The sequence below is a fragment of the Pogoniulus pusillus genome, chromosome 2 (genome assembly GCF_015220805.1).
Source record: "Pogoniulus pusillus isolate bPogPus1 chromosome 2, bPogPus1.pri, whole genome shotgun sequence".
NCBI classification, from domain to species: domain Eukaryota; kingdom Metazoa; phylum Chordata; class Aves; order Piciformes; family Lybiidae; genus Pogoniulus; species Pogoniulus pusillus.
The window spans coordinates 35779825-35805208 of NC_087265.1; the positions used below are offsets into that span (position 1 = coordinate 35779825).

General features: G+C 48.0%; 1 protein-coding gene and 1 long non-coding RNA gene across 2 annotated transcripts in view; both read right to left on the reverse strand.

Moving 5' to 3' along the window:
• CCNYL1 (cyclin Y like 1) overlaps window positions 1-4316 on the reverse strand; it is a 37768-nt gene extending 33452 nt beyond the window's left edge. Inside the window, exon 1 of the mRNA XM_064160982.1 lies at window positions 3822-4316. Within this exon, the coding sequence (XP_064017052.1) occupies window positions 3822-4047 (226 nt within the window). The 5' untranslated portion in view covers window positions 4048-4316. The remainder of the gene's footprint in view (window positions 1-3821) is intronic.
• Window positions 4317-6972: 2656 nt separating this feature from the next.
• On the reverse strand, window positions 6973-25292 carry LOC135184846 (uncharacterized). The gene is made up of 3 exons (XR_010306216.1): window positions 25231-25292; window positions 8833-8930; window positions 6973-8217 (listed from the first exon to the last, which is right to left on the reverse strand). It is a non-coding gene; the product is annotated as an uncharacterized LOC135184846 (long non-coding RNA).
• Window positions 25293-25384: the final 92 nt, after the last annotated feature.

Consider the following 25384-nt stretch of genomic DNA (forward strand, 5'->3'; position numbering starts at 1 on the left):
CCTCTCTGTGAAGAACTTCCTCCTAACATCCAGCCTATACTTCCCCCGGCACAATTCTGTGCAATTACTTCCTGCTGACCAAAAACCCAAAGCACCTCAGGGAATTTTCCTGTTTTTAAAAATATTAATAGTAAAAAATTCTATTCATAATTAATATTCCTAATTCATAACTATTATTAATTTCCAATACACCTTCCAAGGTAAAGTTCTCTTAAAGAACTTTCTTCCACAAGAGCTTGAAGAGTTGACTATATTACTACACAAGAACAGCGACAATATTCACCAGCCATATGCCTTAACACCGCATCCTGATACACAATGAGATACAAATCAGACTGCACAACACCAACAGTCCATCTGAGGCTGTGGGAAATAGCAGAGTACTGCCTATTGATATCTCATCATCACTGCATATGACTACAAGTATTCCAAAATTCAACCCACTATACTGACAAGTGTTCTGGTTTAGAGCTTCCCAGAGACCCAAAGCCCCCAGAACCAAATTAAAACATAGGATGCTTCCTCTCTCCCCACTTTGAGGAAAAATATATTAGGTAGAAAGAGTGAAAAGGGGTAAAACACCCAAAGAAAACAGTCTAGCACGGATTTTGGCAGTTCAAACTAAAAGATTTTAACAACAACTAAAGAGTATTTCAGGTAAGGGAATTTACAGAGGTATAAAAGAAGGAAAAGCAGATACAAAAGTACATACTGACAATACCTTCCCATTCAAATTACTTTCTGCTGAAACATTACACTTTGAGTTCACAGCGTGTTTAATCTCCATCCCACTTACCACTCTTTTTTTGTCTCACACAAATACCACTTCATAGCTTACACATTTTAAGGAAGTGAGATTTTTCTTGTTTAATTCTGATGTGATACAGACCATCTAAGCAGTGCTGACTGGAAAGCAGTGTCCCTTTAGCATGATACAGAAGCTACAGAATAATAATCCTTATTTAAGAGCACAGACCTATGAGGACCACATTCCTCTTGCTACAAAAAATCACGACAAAATGCTACAAAACAAGTCCAAAGCTCAATTGGTTAATTGCTGCATTCCTGATAAAATCAAAACATTCAATTTTACCAAAATGTGCTAAAGTATTAAAATAGGCTTAAGCACAACAAACAACTAAAAGACAGAAATTTATGGAATGAAGCATCTCAGTCACATTTGGATGCTAGCTTTCTGATATATTTAGCTGTGTTCTTAGAAACTCCTAGAACTAAGCAGCATGTAACAAAAATAGCCAACATGATCTTGCCTGTTTTTCCTTGCAGCTTTCTCTTTTCCCTCTGCCAAAGCATTCAAAATGAAAAGGCCAGTCAGTAGGTTTCTCGACCTTCTGATATTGACAAAAGTGGCATCTTAGTTAATCTATGATACTATACATTAACCAGTAATAGAATTTAAACAAATTATAGTATTACTATTACAAAGGAAACTGCTGGACTAAGTACCACTACAGCAACAAACTAATGCTCTGCAGTAGTCAACAGCACAGAAACAGGTAGGTTTCTGCTTGCACGGTTTGGGTATGCTAGCAGCTTTTATACCCTAGAGTATAAGAGGGATAAGCATAATTACCTGGTATACATAGCAAGTGCTATGTTTACAGATTTATTATATTCATGGAATGCCTTAAACAGATAGCAGTATCATTTAAAATTTCCTTACAACGTGTTTCCTAACATTCCATTTCAGGCTTCACAAAGAATGCTTTACATTTTGAAGTTAACTGCTTCGATCCTAGACAGTTAGCACATTCGAAAATGAGCACAGCAAGTTTAACACTGACCATCCAAAACTGCATTTTCATAAAGATAGCAAACTTTGATCCTTTATGAAGCCCTAAGCAGTTCTGTGAATCAGGAAACTGTAGACAAATGGCATCTATCATTTGTAGCAGATCTTCTGAGGCCATGCAATAGTGAACCACATGTCACTGTAAAACTGATACTTAAAATCATCTAAATGCAGTTCTAGTTTCAGGATCATCTCCTGTCTCAAGACTAAAGTTTTCACAGCCACAAAAGTAAAATTTGTGATAGCTACTATCCTTTTCTTGGACTTACACTTCTATGTGAATTCAAAAACTTAAAACAGTTCCCTACTTCAAAGTCAGTTCTGACATCTGGATTTTTTCATTCACAATTTTTTAAATTCACAATTAAACCTAGTCACTTAGCACTGCTGACATGATCACATACTAAAGACTGCAACACCCTTATTCCTCAGCAGATTTACTTAGCTTAGGCATTTTTGCTTGGCTTATTAGAATCTTTAGGGAGTTTAGCTTCTCCTACCTTGGGTATGGGAACGTTGAGACTTCTGCACTACCTTTTCACCAAAAAAAAAAAGTCTCCTAGATAGCAAATATAATTTCTCCTACTGCTGCACTGCACAGCTGCCTCGAAGAAGATCCAACAGGCTGACTGTTCCACCTCATTTCTGCATCCACTGCACCACATAATGCTGTGCAGAACAATTCAAGTTTAGTAATTTCATTTCTGAAGGCTTCCTTGGACTCTTCTGCAATCACTTTCTCTGATAGTGCATTTTTTTTCTCCAAACTTCAAGATAAGTATGGCAGGGCAGTGATAATTGTTATTGTCTGCACCATGCATTAAAGATGTCAGATTATCTTTTTTCAACCGACTACATTTCACACAGGTGTGGTTATAATTATGAAAAGGAATAGCAAGACACTTGTTCATTAAACTAAGTTTTGAATATCATAAGCTATTACACTGTGCCATACATTTAAAGTATCATGTGAACATACAGACAGGAACACTCCTAACCTGTTACATGTTGTTTGGGTAACTCTCACTGAAGCACAAACCTGCAAGCTCTTCCTAGGCATGTCTGAAAAGGAGAAGAAATACAGAGCAAGCCTGTGTGACACCACTGCTCCAGGTATAACTGGAAGGAAGCTGAACAGCAAACATATACTTTCCCATGAGCTCAAGGAAAGCAAATCTGGAACACGGAGAACTACAAGACAAAGAACCTTGGTGTAATGAATCCACAGCTATAAGAGAGAACTCTACATTGTTAGATTACAAATCACCCACGTCCAGCCACGATGATGTCATAGGCACACAATCTTTGTAATTCTTAATTCTCTTATTCCCCACACACCCTCTTCCTTCCTCCCGCTCAACAGAGACTGGAAACGCAGCAGCTTTTGCTAACTCTCTGAATGCTACGACTAATGACTGCACAGTTAAGTAGGAACAAGCAGTCAGACTTCCACTTCAAAAGGGAGCACCCGGAGGCTCTGTCGTGATTCCTTCGGGCTCCCTAAGTCTTCTCTGCGGCGGGGCAGCCAAGGACCCCGACAGGGCACTCCCCGAGCGGGCGGGGAAATCAGCAGCAGCTCTGCCCTTGGACGCGTTACTTGCTCAGCAGCCGCGCCGGCTGCAGTCGCCTCATGTCTTGTACTTCGTGAAGAGGTCCCGGACCGGCGACTAGATTCCCCCGTGCGGCGGTAGCAAGGCGGAGCGCCCGCAGGGAACCCCGGAGCTGTCGGCGCGGTGACAGCCGCGGGGAACTTTGCTTGGGGCGCGGCGCGGGGCCGGATCGGCGGAACCCGCCCCGCAATCCCCGAGGGGCTCGCTGGATCGCACGCTCCCCGCCGCCGGGACAAAGGGGGCGCGCCGCGAACGAGGAAGCGCCGCGCCCTGGGCTGCCCGTCCACCCCCACCGGGCACCCACCCACAGCGCAGCAGGGCTACCAAGGAGAGAGCCGTCGGCAGAGCGGGGATGTGGTGCGCGGCACTCCCCGCTGACCGCCGGCCCCGTCGCTCACCATCCGGGAATTCCCGGTCGCTGATGTGCTGGAGATGGGGGCCGCCGCTGCCAGGATCCGAATCCGCCGACTCGGCCTCCGCCGATCCTAAGCCGCCACCCGCCGCCGCCGCCTGATACGCGTCTACCCAGCGGTCGGGCCCCGCCGCTGCCCCGCCGCTGCCGCGGGCCCGGCTGAGCTTGGGGCTGGCGTCTGGGGATACGCAGCAGGTGACGGTGTTGCCCATGGAGCTCGCAGCTCCCCCGCCGGGCCCCGGCTAACGCGGCTCCCGGGCTGGGGCGGGGGAGGGGGAGCCGAGACGCCGGGCTGAGAGGCGGGACCGAGGGAGGGGCGGGCCTCAGTGCCGCATCACCGTCGCCTCCGCCCTGGCCAGGCCAGGCCAGGGCAGGCCTTTGCCCGCCCCAACGGCCACGTAACGCGGCCGCCGCCTCCTGCGTGCGGCCAGCGACAGCCCCCGCGCGAGCGGCCACCGGCCCCCCCGGCAGGGGGAGAGGCGGGGGGAGGGCGAGGGGAGAGGGAGGGGGGGCGCGGGAGCGGGAGGGAGGCCCAGCCCCGCCCTGCTCCCGCCCAATCACCTCCCTCCGGAGCGCCGCATGACGCTGCTCCACCAACGGCTGCGGGGTTCATCACGCGGCCGCCACCGCCCCTCCCGTCCCCACGCGCGCACGCAGGGCCGGCCCCGCCCCTAGGCCCCGCCCCGGGCCCGCCCCTGGCGCGCAGCGCTGGCGCTGTCCCTGTCCCGGCGGGCGCGGGCAGCGGGAGCAGCAGGAGCGCCGGAGATGGTAAAGGCACACGCGAGTGTAGGGACACTGCTGGCATCCTGTCTGCCTGCACTGCGCTGCCTCCACAGTGCCTGCGTGCAGCAGCGCAGAGTCCTCCGTAGGGCTGCGGGCTGTGCTTCAAGTTGAAAAGGCAGTTGGTTTGCGTATCTCGCTGGCTCTTTCGCATCATTATGGAGGGTTTTAAGAGCTTCTAGGTGGGTCCGGGGCTGCGCCCTCTTCACCCCACGTATGCTGTACAGGCAGCTCGTGTGCCGGGGTGGGCGCTGCAGCAGCCGCATGGGAGTTCTCTGTTGGGTTCTGATGACTTTACGGTGAAGTCCCTCAAGCAGCTGGGTGTGTACCGTGTTGCATCCTGCCGCTTGCTTCTGGCTTAAATCTGCTGCTTTGCGTATTGCCTGCATGCAGCCTGCGGAGGCAACATTACATGGCTGCTGCGATTCTCAGGGACGCGTTTCCCTGACTTGAAAGTCTCCAGCAGCATTTTCACTCGGTAGGTCGCAGCTACCCAAGAGCTTCTCAGAGGATTGGAATGCTCAAATGCACTCCCAAAGAAAATGGATTAGAGGGCAAGATTACCCTTAGCAGGCAGAGGCCTTAATAAACACAAATACATCATTCTGCAACGGATCACCTCACTAAGGCCACAAAAATGTAACTCTGGTCCCTGATAAGAGGAACGGCTCTGCAGAAGACTAAAGAACACACAAAGTATTGCGAAATCCTGCTGTTATGCTGGCAGTGATTCCAAAGGTACGCAGGCTTAGAGTTTGCAGGACAAATCCTAATTTTGTCTCTCCCTTACGATCACAGACACAGAGTTTTCAGATAAAACCATGCCTACTCTCTTTGAAGAGAGAAAGTCTCAGGTGCTGCATTTCTAGACTCTGTATAACTTAATCCCAGGCATGATAAAGGGAGGAACTAAATGGTTTATATGAGGATTACTCCCTCAGAGTGATGAATTGTACTTTCTCACTTGCTGGCAAGCTCCTGAAGCTGTGTTAGCTAAGCATCTCTACACACTACTGACAGTTTGCAATGCCTTGTTAACTCCAGAGAAATCTGACCTCACTATGGATTACATGGGAACCTCAAAGATTTGCTTTCAGCACTTTTGGGACACTTTGGTCCAGTGTTGCTCCAAAGACTAGTCATCTTGGAAAGCTGTAGGACAGCAGGTCCTACTCTTAGGTCTAGGATGGACTGGGATTTAACTGTTGGATGGGACAGGAGATTCACTTGGCTCAGGAGGTGAAAAAGTGGGTTTCACACAAAACAGTCATTTCAAAGTTGGTGGGTTTTTCTCTCTGGTATTGCATCCACTGATTTTTTGTGAGGGTGGTGGGGGAAGAGAAAAAAAGCTGGAGGGTTGTTGTGGTTTAGTGCAGTAATTAATTCTCAAGTAAAAATAAGAGTTGGCTTGCATCTGTGCTAATTAATATTAAACCTGGCATAATTTACTCTCTCACACAAGAAGAGCAGTACTATGGCTTGTTTGTACCTGGCTGACTATTTTCGACAGCAACAAGAGCAGCTGAACAAGCTGTGCTCCCACTGCCCTGCAGGCCCTGTCCCATGGCTCAGTGCCAAGGGAGGTAGCCTGCTAGCACAGTCATAGGAGCCACAGCTGGAGCTGCACCTCTCGGCCAGGCAGCCATGATGCCAAGTGGCTGTTTCATAGAATCAGCTTCATAGAATCAACCAGGTTGGAAGAGACCTCCAAGACCATCCAGTCCAACCTAGCATCCAGCCCTAGCCAGTCAACCAGACCATGGCACTAAGTGCCTCACCCAGGCTTTTCTCAAACACCTCCAGGGATGGTGACTCCACCACCTCCCTGGGCAGCCCATTCCAATGGCAATCACTCTCTCTGGGAAGAACTTCCTGCTAACATCCAGCCTAGACCTCCCCCGGCACAACTGGAGACTGTGTCCCCTTGTTCTGTTGCTGGTTGCCTGGCAACAGAACAAGGGGACACTCCCCACCTGGCTACAATGTCCCTTCAGGTACTTGTAGACAGCAATGAGGTCACCCCTGAGCCTCCTCTTCTCCAGGCTAAACAACCCCAGCTCCCTCAGCCTCTCCTCATAGGGTTTGTGCCCCAGGCCCCTACCAGCTTTGTCACCCTTTTCTGGACACATTCCAGCATCTCAACATCTCTCTTGAATTAGAGTGGCCCAGAACTGGACACAGGACTCAAGACGTGGCCTGACCAGTTGTGGTGGTTTGGATGTACCCCACCCCCACACACTTTTAGAAATACCCAGTTAACTCAGCCGGACTCTGGGAATATGAATGAAGCTATTTATTTACAGCTAGCACAATACACAAGCAGCTATTTACAGTATATACAGTTATAGACAGAAATATACAAATGAAAAAGTAATACAGAAACACAACTCCCCTCCCAGAAACCTGAGTCCCCAGGAGGGGCTCTCAACCACCCCTGCACCTTCCCCTTGCCCCTCTCAACGTTACCCCAGTCCTAAGGAAGAAAAGAGGTTCATCCAAGAGGTTAAGAAGCAAGGTTAGTGGCAGTGAGGTTAGGGAGATGTAGCTCAGTCCGAGCCCAGCCAGAAAGTGAAGGCAAAAATGGCGAAAAGTGTTATCTAATGCTTTCCCTTCTTGTTCCCATACCTCTCAGCAAGACTGTGAGGGGAGTAGACATAACCATTGTTTTCCTTTTCATAGCCTATGATCTAGTTCTTCTCACCAAAACATTCTAGCCTGCTTCAAACTAGCACACCAGTGCTGAGTACAGGGGAAGAATAACCTCCCTTGTCCTACTGGCCACACTGCTCCTGATACAGGCCAGGATGCCATTGGCTCTCCTGGCCACCTGGGCACACTGCTGGCTCACCTTCAGCTACTATCTATCAGTACCCCCAGGTCCCTTTCTTCCTGCCTGCTCTCCAGCCACTCTGTCCCCAGCCTGTAACACTGATTGGGGTTGTTGTGGCCCAAGTGTAGAACATGTGGCCTTGTTAAATCTCATCCCATTGGCCTCTGCCCACCTGTCCAGCAGGGCTCTCCTACCCTCCAACACATTGATACCTGCGCCTAGCTTGGGGTCATCTGCAAACTTACTGATGCTGGACTCAATCCCCTGGTCTAGCTCATCAGTAAAAATATTGAATAGGACCAGGCCCAGCACTGATCCCTGAAGGTCTTTCTTACACTATGTCCATCCTGTTCCTTGCAGCCATGCCAGCACATGTGATAGGGTTGCCTGGCTTCAATGAAGGGAGGTACAATTGCAACAAGTGCCTTGTGGGATCCCAGAAGCAAGCTGGACCTCTGCTAAGTCCAGGCTTCAGAGCAGCCTCAGGAAGCCCTTTGGCAAAGCTTCAGTTTGGGGCACTGGAAAATCTTTGTTCAGGGGTAAAGAAGTGAACAAGAATGGCTCACCAAGCAGCTAAGCACCAGGACCCAGCCATCAAGGGCAATAGCCAAGCCCCCATGTACTTGTCCCAGTAGATGAAAAATACTGGAACTCTGAGTGGTTGGAGCATGTGATGTGTCTCATTGCTATTTGGGCATCAAGGTTTTGGTTCCTCTGCCTCACAGAAGCTGAAGTTTCCCAGTGGTTTCATACTTGGTTTTGGTGTGTAGTGCTGCAAAGGAGAAGAGAGGATGGCTGCTTTTCCCTTGCACTAGCATTCTTGTAGAGCATCAGGACTTATACAACCAGGCAGAGAGAGAAAAGCAATCAGCAGCCTGTTTCCTTGCATAGCCTTATTCATGTAGGTCTTCAACAAGAGGAAGATGACTTTAATCCCTGGAAATCACAGAAACAGCAAACTATCCCACTTCCCCAGCATTCCAGGAGAATTTAAGCTTCTGCTTCCACATATCTTAGCCTGGCAATAAAGAGTGGATTTTCTTATCTGTGCATGTTTTCATGTAGCTGTAGTAATGAGGAAAAATAATTTTCTCCTCAATTTTGGCCAAGTAACTCTTAAAATCTTATTACAGGTCTATTTTATCAGCATAATATAACAAAATCTGTTGCTCTGTGTATTTTCTACAGACTAGGCAAGCCTGCTAATAAGTATAGCCTGAGCAACACCCTGCAGAGATGAAACACATTATCTTTTATTTATGCAGCTTAGCACTCTATTGACTTACTACTATAGCAATATACTGAAAATCATCTACCATGATTTATTATCGGTCCTGGTTCTCTTCCTGTTTTTTGTCTCTTCTTTCTACTGTTTTGCATGACTTACCCCAGCGAATCATCAGGCAGTTTCCATTATAAAGACATCAATGACTTTGATGTACGACAGGCAGCACACACCTTGTTCCACATTTTGGATGGCAGATCCTGGCAATAATGAATGCATAAGTTGAAAATAAATTACTAACAGCCATTGAGACGAAACCTACTGCTCTGGCAAGAGAGGTCTGTGCCATGGGACCCTCAGTTACTGCCCTTTCTCTCTGAGCAAGGCACCCAGAGGGCAGCAACCTCCCCTCATTTACAGATGCTAAATACCATGCTCATACATAACCCATTTGACCAAACTGTTTTTCCACTCTGCTTGAAGCATTTCCCATTGCTTGTAGCGTTCACCCCTTACCTGGTTTCAGGGCTGTCATGGTTCATCAAGGATGCAGTTGGGACAGGGCAGTTGTCAATAGAGATGACAGTGAAGAAGAATGGGTTTTATTAAGTTCTCCTGATTGCAGAGCTGGCCCATAAAGATTAGTAAGTCCTATTGCACAGTAGCAATCACAATGTTCCAGGTAACGGGGAGCAATCACTGCTGTTCCATGTGAGGAGCTGATGGTAACACTGGCAAGCACCAGTCCCACTGATGGCAGCATGTTATTTCTGCACATCACTTGGGAAGGGCACTCCAGCTTCAAGGTGAAAATCACCATGGAAGAGGGACTTGCAAGTTGATGGAAGTAAGATTCACAAGAGTATTTTCTTGCTCACTTAAAGCTAGAAGCAGACACTTGGGAAGAAACCTGATCATGATCTACAGCCTGTTCCAAATGAGGCTTGAGCTTGCATGTTTGCAGAAAAAAATGGATAGGAAAGAATTTGTGTCATCCACTGCACTGGGCAAACACTTACTAAAATCGTGAGAGCTGGGTTTTTTTTGTGAGACAAGAAAACAGTTTATCACTCAGCTTTAAATGCATGCAGTATTTGCAGTTTGGATTAGCACTGAGCATTCAATCTCAACCTCTTTGAGATTACATCGAGTTTCATTTGAACACTGCTGCATTAAACAAAGATAACTTGGGCAAGGAGGACACAGATCAAAGGCCTAGATTTTAGGTAGGTGTGATCCTCAAATGAAGTCTCCATCTTTCAGTTGCACACTTAACAAGTGCCAGTCACTCACTCAGAAAAAGAAGGACCAGCTATCAGTGTTGTCCTGAAAGTTGGCACATAAAAATACCCTGCCCTGGCATGCTGGCTGGGCTCTGAGCACGGAGCAGGGCAATGCAGTGGGAGCTGCCACTGCGCTGCAGCCAGCAACTATGCACTGTGCCAAGCTTGGTTTAGGGAGACCTTCCCCTCTTGCACCTGGCAGCCATGCTTGAAGGTGAAGGCTTGAATGTTTCTTGGCAAGTGGGTTATAGCAGGTTTTCTTGTTAAGTGCTGCCCAGCTGAGCTGCGGTGGGCAGACTTGGAATGCACAGCAGTCAGAACATGAACAGATGCTGTCAGGGCAGTGACACATGCCCTGCAGCTGCCAGGAGCAAGATGCACCTTGAGTAACTTCAGTAGAGTCCCTAGATCTGTTCACTGTTCCTCAAAAGCACTGTGCATCTTTCTTCCAGGAACAGAGGAGCAGAGCAGCTTTTTACTTCTTGTGGCATTGTAGGTTTGCCTTTTTTTTTTTTTTCTTTCAGTCTGAACCTTGCTCTTATAAAGGTAAAAAGTATTCTCCATTTGTGCTCTCAAAGAAAACGTAACCTAAATGCAACCTAGAAAGTCATAGCACAAAGGTACGAGCTGCCAAATGGATTCCAGCAAGTGTTAATGTCACTGTGGATGGCACTTTATAAATGTGACAATCACTATTCACTAAAGAGATGCAAGTTTGTTACACAGACCTTCACTTCTGCTCCAAGTGATAGCTTATGTGTAAGTTTTAATCATGTGTGGTGGGAGAGAGTATGTTTGCTTCCTCACAAAAGGGAAAGCAACTTTCAAAAATGTGGGAAGTTAATCCTAATTTAAACCCTCTGGGAAAGTTGCTGCAATTGCCAGGAGAACTGCACACAGCCTTTAAAACAAAGGCCAGGGGAGATCCTGAAGTGAAATCTAAATCAGATTGTGATTACAGCTGAAGGAGAAGCAATTGATATTCCCAAGATGTGATGAAAAGGACCTATGATTTATCCTGAACACAGGATTCTGAACAAAGGACCAGACTCATTCCTGATGTGGGGCTAACGAGGTCAAAAGATCTATACTACCAAGGAACATATCCTGCCAACTACTAAATGGAGCTTCTAAGCTAGAAGCTTAATTGTATGTATAATTATTTGCAGGGTGCATAATAAATGAAGACTGCCAGGCTTGACAGGACTAGTATTTGTGCTGCCAGCTGTGTTTTGGCTTGTGGGCTCACAGGGGAAGGTAATTCTGTCTCTTTGGCCCATTTGCTCCATATATGTGAGCTGCTGTCTGCCCGTGTTCAAATGAACTCCACTTCCAGACAACTTTTTACATTTATTGCAATGGTTATTTGCAGATAGATTTGTGCATGTTTTTATCTAACCTCTTCTCTCAATGTCTTATGCTTGTGTTTGTAATCAAACAACCCTGTAGTCCCTTGCTTCCTGATGCAAAACCAGGCTTCCTTTCATCTGTGAGCAGCAGTATGCCAGAGACAAGACATCTGAAACCATAGTTACCAGCTTCTATGTGAATAATGACTCTTGAAAAATTCCCAAATCCATGGGTAAGTTCTTACCCACAGCAATTGCAACAAGAAGCTGAAAGTCTCCTAAAATGCTTGAAATTAAATGACAGGATTTTCTGTAAGCCACGCAGCTTCAGTGACCATCATCCCAGAAATGGAGAATGGCTGCTTGCAAATGCTTGTTTGAGTTTCCTAGGGACAAAAAACAATCTTAAATCTTGTAAATTCTGCTGTTATTTTTACCCTTAGTACTACATATGCCCTTCCAAGACCATGTGCCTCTTGCCTATCTGTTCGATGGTAACACCAGCTCTGGGGGGCATTTTGTTCAATTTTTCCCTTCTTAGAAAGTGTTCCAGTTGCAGGAGTGCTTTCTGATCTTACTCTCAAGCAGTCTATGGATAACTTGGAGAAGAGCCAGGACTTTGTCTTTTCCTGGAAGTATAGCTACCGGAAGAATGAATCACCAGGTTGAATCTGTAGAACCATCTGAAAACAAAAGCTGAGACTTCTGTGTCTCACTGTTGTGAATAATGGGGGGAAAAATAGGCATCCTGTTTTGAAATCCACTACCAGCTGACAGGACAAAAGTATTGCACGTGTGATTGTCTTTTGAAACTGACAAGTAACATAAGACTATGGCTATTTAAGGGAAAAAGCCTGAAGCAAAACAGTAGTTAGGGAAACAGAAAGTTCCTTTTGTTTTTAAAGAAAAAAAAAACAACCAGTGAGGTTGTTCTGAATGCACAAACGGAATTTTTAATAGTTCAAAATGTTCACACTTTAAAATCTTCTGTATTACCCTTGGCTACAGCAAATACATGCAGAGCATGTCTGGAAGCCTGCATTTCATAGCATAAGGACACACTGCAGTGCTGGTGTCATTGATTAAACCTGTCCTTTTGCCTCTGCAGCAATATAAGATATCATTACAGGCATTGCAAAGGCTTCTTAGTTATCATGCGTGCATCTGGATCGCTCCTAGGATAAAAACAGCAGACATATGGGAATTAATGTTTCTTTACCTTAGCTTCTCATCTGATCCAGTTTGTCTTAAGGTGAAAGAAGATTCATTTCACAGTCATCAACGGCTGAATTAGGATCAATGGAGATCATAGAATCATGGAATCAACCAGGTTGGAAGAGACCTCCAAGACCATCCAGTCCAACTCACCACCCAGCTCTACCCAGTCAACCAGACCATGGCACTAAGTGCCTCATCCAGTCTTTTCTTGAACGCCTCCAGGGATGGTGACTCCACCACCTCCCTGGGCAGCCCATTCCAATGCCAATCACTCTCTCTGGGAAGAACTTCCTCCTAACATCCAGCCTGTACCTCCCCCAGCACAACTTGAGACTGTGTCCCCTTGTTCTATTGCTGGTTGTCTGGGAGAAGAGACCAACCTCCACCTGGCTACAACCTCCCTTCAGGTAGTTGTAGACAGCAATGAGGTCACCCCTGAGCCTCCTCTTCTCCAGGCTAAACAACCCCAGCTCTCTCAGCCTCTCCTCATAGGGTTTGTGTTCCAGGCCTTTCACCAATTTAATACCCGAGAATTTCAGATGTGATGAAGACAAGACCGAAGGCCTGGGAAGTTGTACTTGGTGTGCTTTTGGGCAGAGGCTTGCAAGAACTAGTATTCTGATGTACTAAGTGTTAGAACTAGATGGTACTGCAGCTCGTGGATACAAATCTCCTATGAGGAGAAGGAAAATGCTTTCCAGTATTTTGACAGAAACATTCATACAGGTGCATGACTTCCATCAGAAAAGTTAAATTACCTGCATAAACCCTGCATTAAGTTTATTTAGGGCAAACTTCTAAAGGTTTAATTTCAACTCTGCGCCACCAAAGCCTGGAAGGAGGCTCTGAGGAACACTTCCTACTAGCTTTAAGGTATCTGAGACTGCTTAGATTTGACTCTTCTTCTCCATTGTCTTCTAAGGAGTAGAGAAACACTGCCCATACTACTAAAAATAACATTACCCTACCAACACCACTACCTTTTTCATAAACTTGGATTCTGCTTGGTTTTAAAAAACCTTTGTACCAAGGCAGAGCTGGGGTTGTTTAGCCTGAAGAAGAGGAGGCTCGGGGGTGACCTCATTGCTGTCTACAACTACCTGAAGGGAGGTTGTAGCCAGGTGGGGGTTGGTCTCTTCTCCCAGACAACCAGCAATAGAACAAGGGGACACAGTCTCAAGTGTGCTGGGGGAGGTACAGGCTGGATGTTAGGAGGAAGTTCTTGCCAGAGAGAGTGATTGCCATTGGAATGGGCTGCCCAGGGAGGTGGTGGAGTCACCATCCCTGGAGGCGTTCAAGAAAAGACTGGATGAGGCACTTAGTGCCATGGTCTGGTTGACTGGGTAGAGCTGGGTGGTGGGCTGGACTGGATGGTCTTGGAGGTCTCTTCCAACCTGGTTGATTGATTCCATGATTCTTGCATCTATATGAATGCTATAGCTGCTCTCTGCCTATCTGTAGAATTACTTTTAAATTGTTTTAAGTCAGTTGTTGTTAACTAGTTAACTAGTTTTAAATTAACACAGTGCATTGCTAGCACTGTAATTTCCTCTCTGGTTATATAATGCCACACATCAGAATGTTGGCCACAAATATTAAGCCTCCAGAGACATATTCAGACTGCATAAAAAGGTAGGTTACCCAAAGACAGAATGTTACCCTGGCCATTAGCTATCACCCAGCTGCAAGGAGTACAGAAGCTGCTAGTGGAGGAGGGAAATCACAGCCCCAAGCTCAGATCACTACCAGAGCAGCCCTTACGGTGCACTCTGATGACTGCTCACCTGTCTCTCATGCTCTGGTCCTGTGACAAGATGCTGGAGTGTGATGGTTTGGGTGTCACACTCCCCCCCCCCCCCCCACTTTGGAAATCCCCCAGACTAGACTCAGCTGGCTCTGGAAATTTGAATGAAGCTCATATTTACAGCTTAGCTCAACATACAAACAGATATTTACAGTATAAACAGTTACATACAGAAATATACAAGGTAAAAGGTAATACAAAACACAACAGCCCTCCCAGAAACCTGAGTCCCCAGGAGGGGCTCCCAACCACTCTTCCACCTTCTCCCACCCCTCTACCTTACCCCAGACGTTGGCCTTGTGCCCCACGGAAGAATGGAGGGTTTGCCAGGGGGTTAGGAAGCAAAGTGGATTAATCAGAAAGACGGAAGGTGAGGTTAGAGAGAAATGCAGCTCTGAGCTCAGGCTGTGATCAAACTCCCTTATCTGTGTTTGGATTCTTGCTCTTATACCTCTCAGCAAGCCTATGAGTAAAGTAGACATCACCATTTGTTTTCTCTTTCACAGCCTGTGATCTAATCCTTCTCACCAAAACATTCTAGCTAGCTTCAAACTAGCACATGGAGACATAGGTAAGGCTGTAGGTCTGTGAACATCTGAAAGTGCAGTGAAAAGTGGAGGAGGCTTCCAGCAAATAAAGTGCAGCTGGAGCTGCTGTGGTTGCAAAGAACAGCTTACTCATTTTGCTTTTTGTTCCTTAATTAAAAGTAAGTTCAGAATAATGCTGGCTTTCAGACCTGTGAGGCCTTTGAGAGATCAGGCACATACTTCCACTAAAAGCTAAATGATCTTTCTGTAACAAGACATTTTAATAAATGTGGCAATTATGCATGACAGTTTACCAAGATGTGAGGCAGAAGGCATGAATGTAATGTTACTGATGGGAACTATTCCCTCTTCAGGGTCTCTAGAAACTTCCTGCAATTCAGCTCAAGCACTTAAGAAATTATACATTTTCATATTTCTGATCACTACTTCCATTGTTTAATGTAACTTTGAGTATGAAGGAAATTACATGCTGGATCAGCCCATATCTTTACTTCAATATTTAACATTTTTTGCAAGGATCTTGCTGAAATGGCAAGTTATATGGTCTAATGATAGCACAGTATCACAGTATCACCAAGGTTGGAAGAGACCTCATAGATCATCAAGTCCAGCCCTTTACCACAGAGCTCAAGGCTAGACCATGGCACCAAGTGCCACGTCCAATCCTGCCTTGAACAGCTCCAGGGACGGCGACTCCACCACCTCCCCGGGCAGCCCATTCCAGTGTCCAATGACTCTCTCAGTGAAGAACTTTCTCCTCACCTTGAGCCTAAATCTCCCCTGGCGCAGCCTGAGGCTGTGTCCTCTCGTTCTGGTGCTGGCCACCTGAGAGAAGAGAGCAACCTCCCCCTGGCCACAACCACCCCTCAGGTAGTTGTAGACAGCAGTAAGGTCACCCCTGAGCCTCCTCTTCTCCAGGCTAACCAATCCCAGCTCCCTCAGCCTCTCCTCGTAGGGCTGTGCTCAAGGCCTCTCCCCAGCCTCGTCGCCCTTCTCTGGACACGCTCAAGAACCCAGCAGTTTCTGCAGAAACTTCTTTTTAATTCACCCCACTGGTTTCAAAGATGATCCAGATCAGTTCAAGCTGAGGCTGTCTTGATTCTGCAAGTACAAGCTGTCATGGGACAAAAGAATTTCTGGTTTCTTCCATTTGTTGTTAACAGCAAGTGACTCACCACCCCATCTATCTCACTGATGTGAAGAATATGGAAGTTATTGGTGACAATGAAATTGTAAATATTGTCACATCATTTCACTGATACTCCTTTGTATGGACATTTATGGTGATACTTAGGGAGAAAGACTGCTCTATTTTCTGGGATTTCCTCCAAGTTTTGTGCTAGCTCATGCCTGTTTGGCTGATGAAAGCTCTTAGCAGAATAGATATTTGTCCAAACTTTATTTCAAAGACAGGTTTCATGTTTCAGTGGAATGACAACCTGAAGTAGCTGCTCTTTATTTAGAGGGAAGGATTAAAAGTGTATGACCAGAAATTTCTGGACAAATGTAGAACAGAACCATTTGGGATAAGGCGTTGCTGTCAGAGGGTTATCAACAACACAGGTTCCAGATAGAGTTTAGAAAGATAAAATTCATATTGTTTCTATTTATTCCTGCCTTTGCCTTGGTAACCAGGGACTTCATGAGGGATGGAGTAGTTTCTCCACATTGTGCATGTCTCCAAAGTCCATGTGCAGCCATGCATTACATACAGTGTCTGCAGAACTATGACACTGATTTCTAAGAAAGGAATTTAAATATTAAGCAGGAATTTCAGAAAGAGGTCATCAGGCTTCCATGTGGCAAGGTGTGGGAGGACATCAGTGTGGGAGCAATGGGGGACTAGTAAGGGCTCTCAACCTGCTGCCCAGAAACATGCTGGGGACAAAATAATGCAGTCCAAGTCTTGCAGAGATGAGCCAGATCCCCTTCAGGTAGTAGCTGCCAACAGGAAAACATCACGCAGTAGTGATGACATGAGGGGTAGAGATAGGTTGATAGTGCCTGAGCATAGACAGATGGGATCTGACCCTAGGGTTGGAGTACAGACTGAGAAAAGAGTTCCCAAAGATCAGGGTAAAGGATAATCAGTCAGCAAGTCAGCTCCAGCAAAGGCACAACGCAAGGAGCGTGGGGAACAAACAGGAAGAATCACAAACATGTGCAAGTCTCCAGGGCTATGATGTCATTGGCATCACTGAGACGTGGTGGGATGGATCTCATGGTTGGAGCTTGGGATTAGATAGTTACAGACTCTTCAGGAGGGACAGGCAGGGAAGGGAGGGGTTGTTGCCCTCTACATCAATAACAAACTAGAGTCCATGCAATGTAAAGACAGCTTATGGGTAAAGGTTAAAGGGAAGGGACGGGAAGGTAACATCATAGTAGGAGTCTGCTACAGACCTCCTTATCAGGAAGGTGAAGCAGATGAGGACCTTTACAAACGAATAGGAAAAGCTTCACAATCACAGGCCCTGGTCCTCATGGGGGACTTCAACCACACTGACATCTGTTGGGAGGACAACACAGCAGAGCACCAGCAATCTAAGAGGTTCCTGGAACGCACTGATGATAACTCCTCCTCCAACTAGTAGAGGAACCCACAAGAAAAGGTAATATGCTGGACCCTGTCCTCACCAACAAGGAGGGGCTGGTGAGTGAAGTGAAGCTGAAGGGTAGCCTTGGCTGCAGTGACCATGAAATGATAGAGTTTCAGACCCTCAAGGCATCAAGGAGGGTGCATAGCAAATTCACTGCTCTGGACTTCAGAAGAGAAGATTTCAATCTCTTCAGGGACCTCCTTGGCAGGGTGCCATGGGAAAAAACTCTGGAAGAAAGAGTGGTCCAGGAAAGCTGGTCAATGTTCAAGGATCACCAGGCCCAGAGGCAATGCAACCCAAAAAAGAGGAAGGCAGGTAAGAACACCAGGAGGCCTGCACGGATGAATGGAGAGCTCCTGGACACACTTAGATGCAGGAAAAAAGCCTACAGAGAGTGGAAGCAAGGACAGGGAACCTGGGACAGATACAAAGAAATTGTTCATGCAAACAGTGCTCAGGTGAGGAAAGCTAAAAGAGAGCTGGAATTGAATCTGGCTAGGGACATTAAGGGGAACAAGAACCTCTTCAGGTATATTAGTGAGAAAGGGAGGAAAAGAGAGAATGTGGGACCCTTCCAGAAGGGAAATGGAGAGCTGGTGACAAAGGATATGGATAAGGCTGAGGAGCTCAATGGCTTCTTTGCCTCAGTCTTCAACCACAATGTCCAAGTCCCAGAGGGCGAAAGTAAGGACTGGGAGAAGGAAGATCTGCCCACTATAACTGAAGATTATGTTCATGAGCACCTAAGGAATCTGAATGTGCACAAGTCCATGGGGCCAGATGAGATCCACCCATGGGTCCTGAGGGAACTGGCAGATGAAGTTGCTAAACCACTGTCCACCATCTTTGAAAGGTCATAGCAGACTGGTGAAGTTCTGCTGACTGGAAAAGGGCAAACATAAAGCCCAGCTTCAAGAAGGAAAAAAGGATGACCCCAGGAACTACAGAGTAGTCAGTCTCACCTCTGTGCCTGGCAAGATCATGGAGCAGATCCTCCTGAAGGCTCTGCTAAGGCAAATGGAAAACAAAGCAGAGGTGACTGGTGGTAACCAGCAATGGCTTCACCAAGGGCAAATCATACCTGACAAATTTAGTGGCTTTTAATGACAAAGTCACAGAAACAGTGGACAAGGGAAGGGCAACTGACATCATCCACCTGGACCTGAGTAAAGCATTTGACTCTGTCCCACCTGGTCACCAAACTGGAAAAACAGGCACTTGCAGGGTAGAGCACTGCTAGATAAGGAATTGGCTGGATGGTCACATGCAGAGAGTGGTGATCGACAGCACAATGTCCACCTGGAGACCAGTGCCAAGTGGCGTCCCTCAGGGGTCAGTGCTGGGACCAGTGCTGTTTAACATCTTTGACAGTGACATGGACAGAGGAATCGAGTGCACCCTCAGCAAGTTTGCAGATGACACCAAGCTGTGTGGCACAGTTACAGTATCACAGTATCACAGTATCACCAAGGTTGGAAGAGACCTCACAGATCATCAAGTCCAACCCTTTACCACAGTGCCCAAGGCTAGACCATGGCACCAAGTGCCACATCCAACCTTGCCTTGAACTGCCCCAGGGACGACAACTCCACCACCTCCCCAGGCAGCCCATTCCAGTGCCCAATGACTCTCTCAGTGAAGAACTTTCTCCTCACCTCGAGCCGAAATTTCCCCTGGCGCAGCCTGAGGCTGTGTCCTCTTGTTCTGGTGCTGGCCACCTGAGAGAAGAGAGCAACCTCCTCCTGGCCACAACCACCCTTCAGGTAGTTGTAGACAGCAATAAGGTCACCCCTGAGCCTCCTCTTCTCCAGGCTAAACAACCCCAGCTCCCTCAGCCTCTCCTCGTAGGGCTTGTGCTCGAGGTCTCTCACCAGCCTCGTCGCCCTTCTCTGGACATGCTCAAGCATTTCGATGTCCCTCCTAAACTGGGGGGCCCAGAACTGAACGCAGTACTCGAGGTGTGGTCTGACCAGTGCAGAGTACAGGGGCAGAATGACCTCCCTGCTCCTGCTGACCACACCATTCCTGATGCAGGCCAGGATGCCACTGGCTCTCTTGGCCACCTGGGCACACTGCTGGCTCATGTTCAGGCGGGTATCAATCAGTACCCCCAGATCCCTCTCTGTCTGGCTGCTCTCCAGCCACTCCGACCCCAGCCTGTATCTCTGCATGGGGTTGTTGTGGCCAAAGTGCAGCACCCTGCACTTTGAGCTATTGAACCCCATCCCATTGGCCTCTGCCCATCTGTCCAGGCGGTCAAGGTCCCGCTGCAGAGCCCTTCTGCCCTCCAGCTCAGTCACTTCTGCCCCGAGCTTAGTGTCATCTGCAAACTTGCTGATGACTGACTCCATGCCCTCATCCAGATCATCTATGAAGATGTTAAAGAGGATGGGGCCCAGCACTGATCCCTGAGGGACACCACTAGTGACTGGCCGCCAGCTGGATGTGGCACCATTCACCACCACTCTCTGGGTCCGGCCCTCCAACCAGTTCCTAACCCAGCACAGAGTGTTGCCATCCAAGCCATGGGCTGACAGCTTAGCCAGCAGTTTGCTGTGGGGGACAGTGTCAAAGGCCTTGCTGAAGTCCAGATAGACTACATCCACAGGCCTCCCCACATCCACCAAGCAGGTCACCTGATCATAGAAGGAGATCAGGTTAGAAAGGCAGGATCTGCCCTTCCTAAACCCATGCTGGCTGGACCTGAGATCTTTGCCATCCCTCAGGTGCGCAGTTATTGGCCCCAAGAGAACCTGCTCCATCAGTTTCCCTGGCACTGAGGTCAGGCTGACGGGTCTGTAGTTCCCAGGTTCCTCCATCTGACCCTTCTTGTGGATGGGGACCACCTTGGCCATTTTCCAGTCTCCTGGGACCTCTCCGGTGAGCCAGGACTGCTGGAAAATGATGGAGAGTGGTTTGGCCAGCTCAGCTGTCAGCTCTCTCAGCACCCTGGGATGGATCCCATCTGGTCCCATGGACTTGTGGGTGTCCAGATGGCTCAGCAGGTCCTGAACTAATTCCTCATGAATTTCCAGGGGAACACACCGCTCCCCGACCCCATCCCCCAGTTTAAGAGGCCATTTGCCTCCTCCTCCTCTCTCCTTACTGTTGAAAACTGAGGTGAAGAAGGCATTCACGACCTCTGCCTTTGCTTCATCATCAGTTATAGTGTTCCCCTCCTGGTCCAGTAAGGAGTGGAGGCTCTTCTTGCCCTTCCTTTTAGCATTGATAAATTTATAAAAGTGTTTTTTGTTAGCTTTCACGGAAGTGGCAGCCTAAGCTCTAGCTGAGCCTTAGCCTCTCTAATTTTTCTCCTACATAGTCTGGCTACCTCCTTAAACACGTCAGGAGAAGCCTTCCCCTCCTTCCAGAGGCGATACACCCTCTTTTTCTCCCCCACTTCCTTCAGGAGCTCTTTGCTCATCCAGGCTGGTCGCCTCCCCCTGCGGCTCATCTTTCGGCACATGGGAACTGCCAGCTCCTGTGCCTTCAAGAGCTCCTGTTTAAAGTAAGTCCAACCATCCTGGACCCCTTTGTTCTCAAGAACTGCTGCCCAGGGGACATTGGAAATAAGTTCCTTGAGCAAATTGAAGTTTGCCCTCCTAAAGTCCAAGGTGTAGGTTTTGTTGAAGTGCCTCCCTACCTTCCTGTATATTGAAAACTCCACTAACTCGTGATCGCTACACCCCAGGCAGCCTCCCACTATCACATCTCCTACCAGCCCTTCTCTGTTGGAGAGCAGCAGGTCAAGCTGAGCTTGACCCCTAGTAGGCTCGTTTAACAGTTGGGTCATGAAGCTGTCCTCCATGCACTCCAGAAATCTCCTGGACTGCCTCCTCTCTGCTGAATTAAGTTCCCAGCAGATATCTGGCAGGTTAAAGTCACCCACAAGGACAAGATCTGAAGATCTTGAGACAGCCTCCAACTGTTTGTAAAATATCTCATCTGTTCCCTCATCCTGGTTGGGTGGTCTGTAACAGACTCCAACCAGGATGTCAGATTTATTAGTCTTCCCTCTGATTTTAATCCACAAGGTCTCTACCCCTTCATCCCTCACTTCTAGCTCAATGGCATGGAGTGACTCTCTAATATAGTTGACTTGCTAGGAGGCAGGGATGCCATCCAGAGGGACCTGGACAGGCTGGAGAGGTGGGCCCAGGCCAACCTCACGAAATTCAGCAAGGCCAAGTGTAAGGTCCTACACCTGGGTCGGCACAATCCCAAGCACAGATACAGGCTGGATGGCAAATGGCTGGAGGGCAGCCCTGAGGAAAAGGACCTGGGGGTCTGGGTTGATGAAAAGCTCAACATGAGCCAGCAGTGTGCACGTGCAGCCCAGACAGCAACTGTGTCCTGGGCTGCAGCAAGAGCAGCGTGGCCAGCAGGGCAAGGGAGGGGATTCTGCCCCTTTACTCTGTTCTTGTCAGACCCCACCTGGAGCACTGTGTGCAGTTCTGGAGACCCCAACACAAGAACATGGAACTGTTGGAGTGAGTCCAGAGGAGGGCCACGAATATGATCAGAGGGCTGCAGCACCTCTGCTAAGAGGACAGGCTATGAGAATTGGGGCTCTTCAGCCTGGAGAAGAGAAGGCTTCAAGGAGACCTCACAGTAGTCTTTCAGTATCAGAAGGGGGCCTACAGGGAGGCTGGGGAGGGACTATTTACAAGGTCTTGTAATGACAGGATGAGGGTTAAAGGGTTTAAACTGGAAGAGGCTCAGGGGTAATCTCATTGTTGTCTACAACTACCTGAAGGGAGGCTGTAGGCAGGTGGAGGTTGGTCTCTTCTGCCAGGCAACCAGCAACAGAACAAGGGGACACAGTCTCAAGTTGTGCCAGGGGAGGTCTAGGCTGGATGTTAGGAGGAAGTTCTTCCCAGAAAGAGTGATTGGCATTGGAATGGGCTGCCCAGGGAGGTGGTGGAATCTCCGTCCCTGGAGGTGTTGAAGAAAAGCCTGGATGAGGCACTTAGTGCCATGGTCTAGTTGATTGGATAGGGCTGGGTGATAGGTTGGACTGGATGATCTTGGAGGTCTCTTCCAACCTGGTTGATTCTGTGATTCTATGAAAGAATTCCTTACTGTGAGGGTGCTAAGACACTGGCACAGGTTGCCCACAGAGGTTGTGGATGTTCCCTCCCTGGAGGTGTTCAAGGCCAGGTTGGATGAGATCTTGAGTGACCTGTTCTATTGGGAGGTGTCCCTGCCTATGGCAGGGGGTTGGAACTGGATGATCTTTGAGGTCCCTTCCAACCTAAACCATTCTATGATTAGTACATCTTCAAAATAATTTCTACTAATTTCTGTCTCACCTACATGATTTTTTGATCTCCTAAGTTTTATGAGGACCACTGTCCTAACCACTTTTCCTTACTTACCCTAAGCAACTTAGCTGCATCCCAGGTAGCAGGATTTACTTATAATTGGACTCTATTATGTGTTCTCTGAATGAAATAAGACTTGACTTGAATCACTGTTTCTTTATATTTTACTTAATTCTTGTTCACCTTAAAAGCAGCTATTTCCTACTTTCATAGACCCACAGAATCATGTAATTGTGTTAGTTGGAAAAGACCTCTAAGAGCATCATTCCAACCATCTACCCTAAGACCACCATGGCCATCTGCAGCTTAGGTGTCTTTATAGCTTTCTGCAGTATTTAAAAGCTGAACCAGTTCTTGCAACACTATTGTTGTGATGCTGGGAGAAAAAAAAAAACATTTCAGTTCACTGGAACTGTTTTAGCTGTAAATCAGAAAGGGTTGGAAGAAACCAAGTCTCTTTTTCTGCCACTGTAATACCCAGGTACTGTATCTTCTTAAAAAATGGATGTGAAAAGGAGGAAAACAGAGGCTTAGAATGGATATGTGGAATCAAGAGTCTTACTGGACTTAGTGGGTCTTGCTTCCCTTTGAATAGCTTCAGTATCTAGTTATGACCTGGAGAGTAATTTCTGATCTGCTCATAGAAGTCAGCATTAAAGTAACATTAGGAGACATGAATCAGGGCAGGATTGGTAGAGAATGTGCTGGGCTCTAAAGATTCAGGGACATCTGTCACACAAAACATATTATTGGGATAAAAGCACTTGCTGCACTATCATTTCCTTTTCACACACAGCATTTCCTCACTCCATTCAGCCAGACCCTTGGTCTTATGAAATAGTGCAGTAGAAGAAAACTTATCCAAGGGGAGTAAGCAAAGGAGGCAGTTTGGAGAACTTGGGGCCTGCCACAGTCTACATCTTGGTTGGAGATCTCGGGGCTGGCATGTGGTGTGGGAAGTGCAGGCAAAAGCTCTGTGCCATTTGGGAGTTTCCCTCCATTTGCCTGATGGTGTAGTTGAGGCACAATGTCAGCGATTAAAAAACTCATCCAAATAGAGTTCTCATTTCAAGTGTAATCATTCTCTCATTGCCTCTCCCACACTGCCTACATAAATAATTTAAAAAATAATCGAGGTAATAGCACAAGCAGTTTCAGACTCTCAAAAGCAGGAGTGGTGGCAAGGGACCAACACATTAGCACATAAACCCACAGTAAGCTGAATCATCACACCTGCTCTGGCATGTTTATAAAAGGAAGTCTGAGATGCCATAAGACAAGTATGAACCAGTCTGGGACAAGTGAAATTCTGGTTCCCATTCCCCTGTAAAATCAGAACCCTAAAAACAAGCTTCAGTTCCTGCTACCCCTGTGCAGCCTGTAACACAAAGGCTTTCATGTATCTTGAGCTACTCTGTTGAAATCATCAGCTTTTAGATGTAACTACACTAACTTTCTGCTAGTCGGATTTGCTGTTCCCTGTGGGAACAGTGGTGATGCTTCCAGGAGCTGGCTGTAGCTCCTCATCTTTGTGCCACGCCACCGGGGGTGGTAACATTGGGACCTTCTGAGCCACACAGACAGCAGATACGGGTGCAGGGAAGGCATGCTGCTCCCCTGCCTTGCTCCCCCTCTCCTGGCCCCTCTCTCAGAGGCTGAGAAGCATGCCTGGAGGTCCTAAACCTTTTGTGGTGTACCTGCAGCAGTGCCTACAGGCAGCCAGCGCACTACCAAGATGCTTCCCTGGCCCTCCCCGTGGCCTTTAGCTGCCTTTGGATCACGTTCAAGTAGCTGGAGATGGAGGCACACAAAGGAGAGGCGCACTACGCTGTTTGGCCAAACGAGATTAAACAGAGCCGAAGAGAAGCCCAGGCACAAACAACGCCACAGGAGTGTTACTGCCACACCACCAGCTGGGAGCAATTTTGGCTTTACTGCCTCGGTCAGTGCTGACTGAGACGCACAAGAAGTGTTGTGTTCCTGCGGTGGTTACTCAGCTTTTGAGGCACTGCTCCCAGGCTGCTGCCGAGCGCTTGTACAGTGTTCCCATGCCACGGACAAATGCTTTTCCTTTGCGCTGACTTACAAAACTCCTGCAACAAAGGGCACCAGCCAGACGCAGAGAGGCTAGGGGGATAGCAAACAATGTCCTCCAGGTTGTTTCGCACCTTGTACCTTTTTGCTTGGCACGTAGGCCAAGCTCCTTCCCGGTCTGTCTCCTGCAGGAAGCAGCGCCTTGCTTTTTCCTCCGGGATCCCTCAAGGAGCTCCCAGGGACGGGCGCAGGCTCAGCTTGCACCCAGCCAGGGGCTGCCTTTTGCCGAGCCAGAGACGGCCGGCACTGTCCCGGGGCCGCCGGCATGGCCCCGCGGCGGACAGCCACGGCGTGCGTTCTGCCCTGCCTGCCCCCACCGCAGGGCCTCAGCCCTCTTTACCTGGGGTTTGACTGCTGAGCGCCGCCGGCTCGGGGAGGCCGCACCCGCTCACAGCCGTGGCTCCGGGGGCTGGGCCAGGCGCTGCGCAGTGGCTGTCGGCCGGCGACGCGCCGGTAGGGAGGCGGGCCCGGCCCCGGCGGCGGGGGCCGGCGGC